Consider the following 5,080-nt stretch of genomic DNA (forward strand, 5'->3'; position numbering starts at 1 on the left):
CTCGGCGCTGCGGGCCTCACCAGCTGAAAACCAATCTTCCAGTCCTTCCAGTCCACTTGGGGGTTGTTGTCCCGCACGCTGGAGGCCGCGCTACGGGCTTGACGGGCCCCGTGAAGCCGGGGCGGGACCCTTAGGCGCTGCAAGGGGTGCGGCAGAGTGCCCCGCAGGTCGCGACGGCCGCGGGAGCCGGCCACCAGGGTGGGGGAGGAGTCGTATTTGTACAGGTCAAAGAGCGTCTGCTGTGTGATGCGGTCCAGCTCCTCCAGCTCCTCTTTAATTTCCGGATACCTGAAGGGGCGAGGGGAAGAGGGTCAGGCCAGGGGCCCTGGCGCGAGTGTCTGGCCCCTCCGCGGGTCAGGATCCTCATCTGTGCCCCAGGAGGCGGCTCCATCCCGGAGAAGCCTGGGCGGGGCTGGGGTCGTCCTGGCGCCTCCTGGCCGTCGGGCGGTGAAGGGTAAACAGGTGTGTCCGCCGGGAAGGCGGAGGCCGCGTCGAGCCGGGCCCGGGACGGCAGTTACCGTGGACTGTTTATTGAAGGAGAGAGGCAGGAGGCGCCTGTCGTCTGCGGGGCGCTCCTCCCCCTCGCCCGGACCTAGAAGGGAACCCGGAACTTGTCTGCCCTTTCCCAAGGAGAAGAGTGGGGGCCTCGGCCTCGGCGTGACCGCGGTGCCCAGGTCATCCGGCCCTGATCCCTGCAGGGGAGTGGCCTTTCGGCGTGCCGCTTGGCACCTAAATCAAGAGTTCACAACTGCACTTTTAGAATCTCCAACTGTAAAAATACAGGATGCCGCACCCACCCCGCCTCCCTCCCCCAAAGACTGTTCTAATGTGTTTCGGGTGCGGCCCAAACACCATAAATTAAACATAGCTCACTGTAAATCCCTACATTCCTTCTTAATACAGTTCCTATTACCATCTCCATCGTGAAAGGAGGGCCTTAGGGATGTAATCTACCAAAACACAACAAGTGTAGAACTAATAAACTGAACAAGGTTGCAGGGTACAAAACAAATACACAACAAAAATTAATTGCATTTAGGTCGGGTGCGGTGGCTCACACCTGTAATCCCAGCACTTTGGGAGGCCGAGGTGGGCAGATCACGAGGTCAGAAGATCGAGACCATCCTGGCTAACACGGTGAAACCCCGTCTCTACTAAAAAAAATACAAAATATTAGCTGACGTGGTGGCGGGCGCCTGTAGTCCCAGGTACTCGGGAGACTGAGGCAGGAGAATGGCGTGAACCCGGAAGGCGGAGCTTGCAGTGAATCGAGATCGCACCACTGCACTCCAGCCTGGGCGACAGAGCAAGACTCTGTCTCAAAAAAAAAAAAAAAAAAATTGCATTTCCGTCTCAAAAAAAATAATTAATTGCATTTCTACATGCTGGCAACAAAAAACTGGAAAACCAGAAATACAACAGCAATATTAAATAACAGAAACAACATCAAATACATAGAAATAAATGTAACAAAAGATGTGCAAGACTGAAAAATATATTGAAATCCCAGCTGAAATACATCAAAGTTCAGAATAAGTGGAGATATATATATATATGGATTCAACACGATCCCTATCAAAACTCCAGCTTTTTTTTTTTTGGACAGGATCTCGTTCTGTCACCCAAGCTGGAGTGCAGTGACACAATCATTGCTCACTGCAGCCTCCTCCTGGGCTCAAGCAATCCTCCCACCTCAGCCTCCCTAGTAGCTGGGACTACAAGTGTGCCACCACACCAAGCTAATTTTTGTATTTTTTGTAGAGAGGGGGTTTCACCACGTTGCCCAGGCTGGACTCCAACTCCTGAGCCCAAGCAATCACCAGCCTCAACCTCCTAAAGTGCTGGGACTACAGGCGTGAGCCACTGCACCTGGCCCCAGCAGATATTTTTAAAGAAACTGACAGACAGGTTCTAAGACTTATCTGGAAATGCAAACAATCTAGAATAGCCAGAAAATTTTAGAAAAGAAGAGCCAAGTTGGAAAATGTATTCCTCCTGACCTTAGTATTTACTATAAAGCCACAGTAATCAAAACAACGTGGTTCTTGGTAAGGAGAGACAATAGATCAATGGAACAGAATAGAGTCCTGAAATAAAGTCATGCATAGATGGTCAACTGATTTTTGACCAAAACACCAATTCAATTCAGTGGAGAAAATAAAATTTGTTAGCAGATTCTGCTAGAACAACTGAATACTGTATTGGGAAAAAAAAAAAAAATGACCCTCAATCTCTACCTTATACTATACAGGCAAAAGTTAATTCAAGATGGATCATAACCTAAACATGAAATTCAGAACCATAAACACTCTAGAAGATGGAAGATATCTTTCTGACCTTGGGGTAGGCAAAATTCTCTTGTAAGAAAAATATTTAACAACTAATCCCTACAACAATCCTATGTAGTAGGCACTTTATGAACAGACCTACCTTTTTTTTTTTTTTTTGAGACAGAGTCCCACTCTGTCGCCCAGGCTGGAGTGCAGTGGCACAATCACGGCTCACAAGCTCTGCCTCCTGGGTTCACATCATTCTCCTGCCTCAGCCTCCCAAGTAGCGGGGACTATAGGCCCCCGCCACCACACCCGGCTAATTTTTTGTATTTTTTTAAGTAGAGACGGGGGTTTCACTGTGTTAGCCAGAATGGTTTCGATCTCCTGACCTTGTGATCCGCCCACCTCAGCCTCCCAAAGTGCTGGGATTACAGGTGTGTGAGCCACCGCGCCCAGCCGAACAAACCTACATTTTTTAAAGATTCTGACCCTGTACACAGCTAGTGAGAATATAAAATGATACAATCATTTTGGAAAAACAATCTGGAAGTTCTTCAAAAAGTTAGATATAGAGTTACCATATAACCCATCCATTCCACTCCTAAGAGAATGAAAGCATATGCCCCCCGACCACACACACACAAATGTGCACAAATGTTCATACCAGTATTATTCCTAATAGCTAAAAAGTAGAAATAACCCAAATGTCCATCAATTGATGAAAGTATAAATAAAATGTGGTATATCCATACACTGGAATAATATTTGGCACATAAAAAGGAATTAAGTGCTGATTTATGCTACAACATGGATGATGCTTGAAAACATTATACTAAATGAAAGAAGTCACAGAAGAGAACATATAGCATGATTCTAATTATAGGAAATGTCCAGAATAAGCAAATCTATAGACAGAAAGTAGACTAGCGGTTGCACAGGGCTAGGGGTTAGGTAGATGGGAGGGAAAGATGAATGCCTGCTAAAGGGTATGGGGTTTCTTTTGGGGGTGATGAAAATGTTCTAAAATTGATTGTACTAATAATTGCACGATTCTGTGAAATACATTAAAAACGATTGAATTTTAAGTGGGTAAATTGTATGGCATGTGAATTATATCTCAAGCTGTTTTTTAAAGGAAAAATACCTAATGAAAAGATCATCTTGATATATAAAGAATTCTTGTAAATTAACAATTAAAAAAAATTTAATGACCAAAAAACATATACAAATGGTCACTAAACACCTGAAAAGCTACCCAACATAATTAGTCCTCAGGGAAATGCTAATTAAATCCATGATAAGGTACCATTAGAAAGGCTAAAATTAAAAAGACTGACATAAGTGTTGATGAGGATATAGAGAGCAACTGGAATTCTTCTAAGCTGCTGATAGGAGCATAAAATGGTACCACTGCTTTGGAGGACGAGTTAGTAGTCGCTTATAATTTTAAACATGCATATCTACCTTATGACCCAGTAATTTCATTTCTGAATATTTTACCAGGTCCACTCCTAGCTACTACACAAGAGCAAGAAAAACACGAAGATTTGTACATGAGGTTGAGTGCAGTGGCTTACACCTGTAATCCCAGCACTTTGGGAGGCCAAGGTGGGTGGATCACCTGAGGTCAAGAGTTCGAGACCAGACTGATCAACATGGAGAAACCCCATCTCTACTAAAAATGCAAAATTAGCCAGGCGTGGTGGCACGTGCCTGTAATCCCAGCTACTCGGGAGGCTGAGGCAGGAGAATCGCTTGAACCCAGGAGGCGGAGGTTGCAGTGAGCCAAGATCATGCCATTGCACTCCAGCCTGGGCAACCAGAGTGAAACTCCATCTCAAAAAAAAGAAATAAATAAGATTTGTACATAAATGTTCATAGCCATTTTATTTATAATAGCCAAAAAGCCTAAAGCAACTCAAAGGTGTGTTGATGGTGTGTGTTTGGCATTCTAGGAAACTTGCTCATTACTGCTAATTAAAAGAATGGCAATCAGCGGGGCATGGTGGCTCACACCTATAATTCCAGAACTTTGGAAGGCCAAGTGGGTGGATCACTCAAGCTCAGGAGTTTGAGACAAGCCTGGGCAACATGATGAAACCCTGTATCTACAAAAAATACAAAAATTCGCCAGATGTGGTGGTGCACACCTGTAGTCCCAGCTACTCAGAAGACTGAGGCAAAAGAATTGCCTGAGTCTGGGAGTTTGAGGCTACAGTGAGCCGTGATCGTGTGGCTGCACTCCAGCCTGGGCAACACAGCAAGACCCTGTCTTGAAAAAAAAAAAAAAAAAAGAATGGCAATCCTAGCTAGCTAGCATTTATTGAGCACTTACTATGAGCCAGGCACTGTGGTATTAGAATGTACATTATTTAATTGTTAAAAGAAGAACGTTAGACAAAATTAAATTTAACAGAGTTTACTTGAGCAAAGAACGATGTTTGAATCAGGCAGCCCCTCAACCGGAATAGGCTCATCAAAACCACTCAGCAATAAAAAGGAACTGATACATGCAAAAAAACAGGGAAGAATTCCAGAAACATTAAGCAAAATAAGTCAGACACACATACAAGAAAATACATACTGTATGATCCCATTTATATGAATTCTATGAACAGACAAAACTAGTTGATGGTGACAGCATTCAGAAAATGATAGTGGGAGAGGAAGAGGAATTGATGGAAAGGGGGCACTAGGTAATGGGAGTGTTCAGCATCTTGACTGTCAAACCTGAGTGGGCACTCAAGATTTGTTCATTTTGGCTGGGCGCGGTGGCTCACGCCTGTAATCCCAGCACTTTGGGAGGC

The 5,080-nt window shown here is 44.8% G+C and overlaps 1 protein-coding gene across 2 annotated transcripts in view; it reads right to left on the reverse strand.

Annotated features, from left to right (window-relative positions):
- Positions 1–5,080, reverse strand: part of SCNN1A (sodium channel, non voltage gated 1 alpha subunit) — a 35,683-nt gene that overhangs the window by 19,448 nt on the left and 11,155 nt on the right. For both annotated transcript variants that reach the window (XM_011951728.1, XM_011951725.1), the window contains one exon: positions 21–288. In XM_011951728.1, the coding sequence (XP_011807118.1) occupies positions 21–288 (268 nt within the window). The remainder of the gene's footprint in view (positions 1–20; positions 289–5,080) is intronic.

The sequence above is a fragment of the Colobus angolensis genome, unplaced genomic scaffold, assembly GCF_000951035.1.
Source record: "Colobus angolensis palliatus isolate OR3802 unplaced genomic scaffold, Cang.pa_1.0 Scaffold11, whole genome shotgun sequence".
NCBI lineage: Eukaryota > Metazoa > Chordata > Mammalia > Primates > Cercopithecidae > Colobus > Colobus angolensis.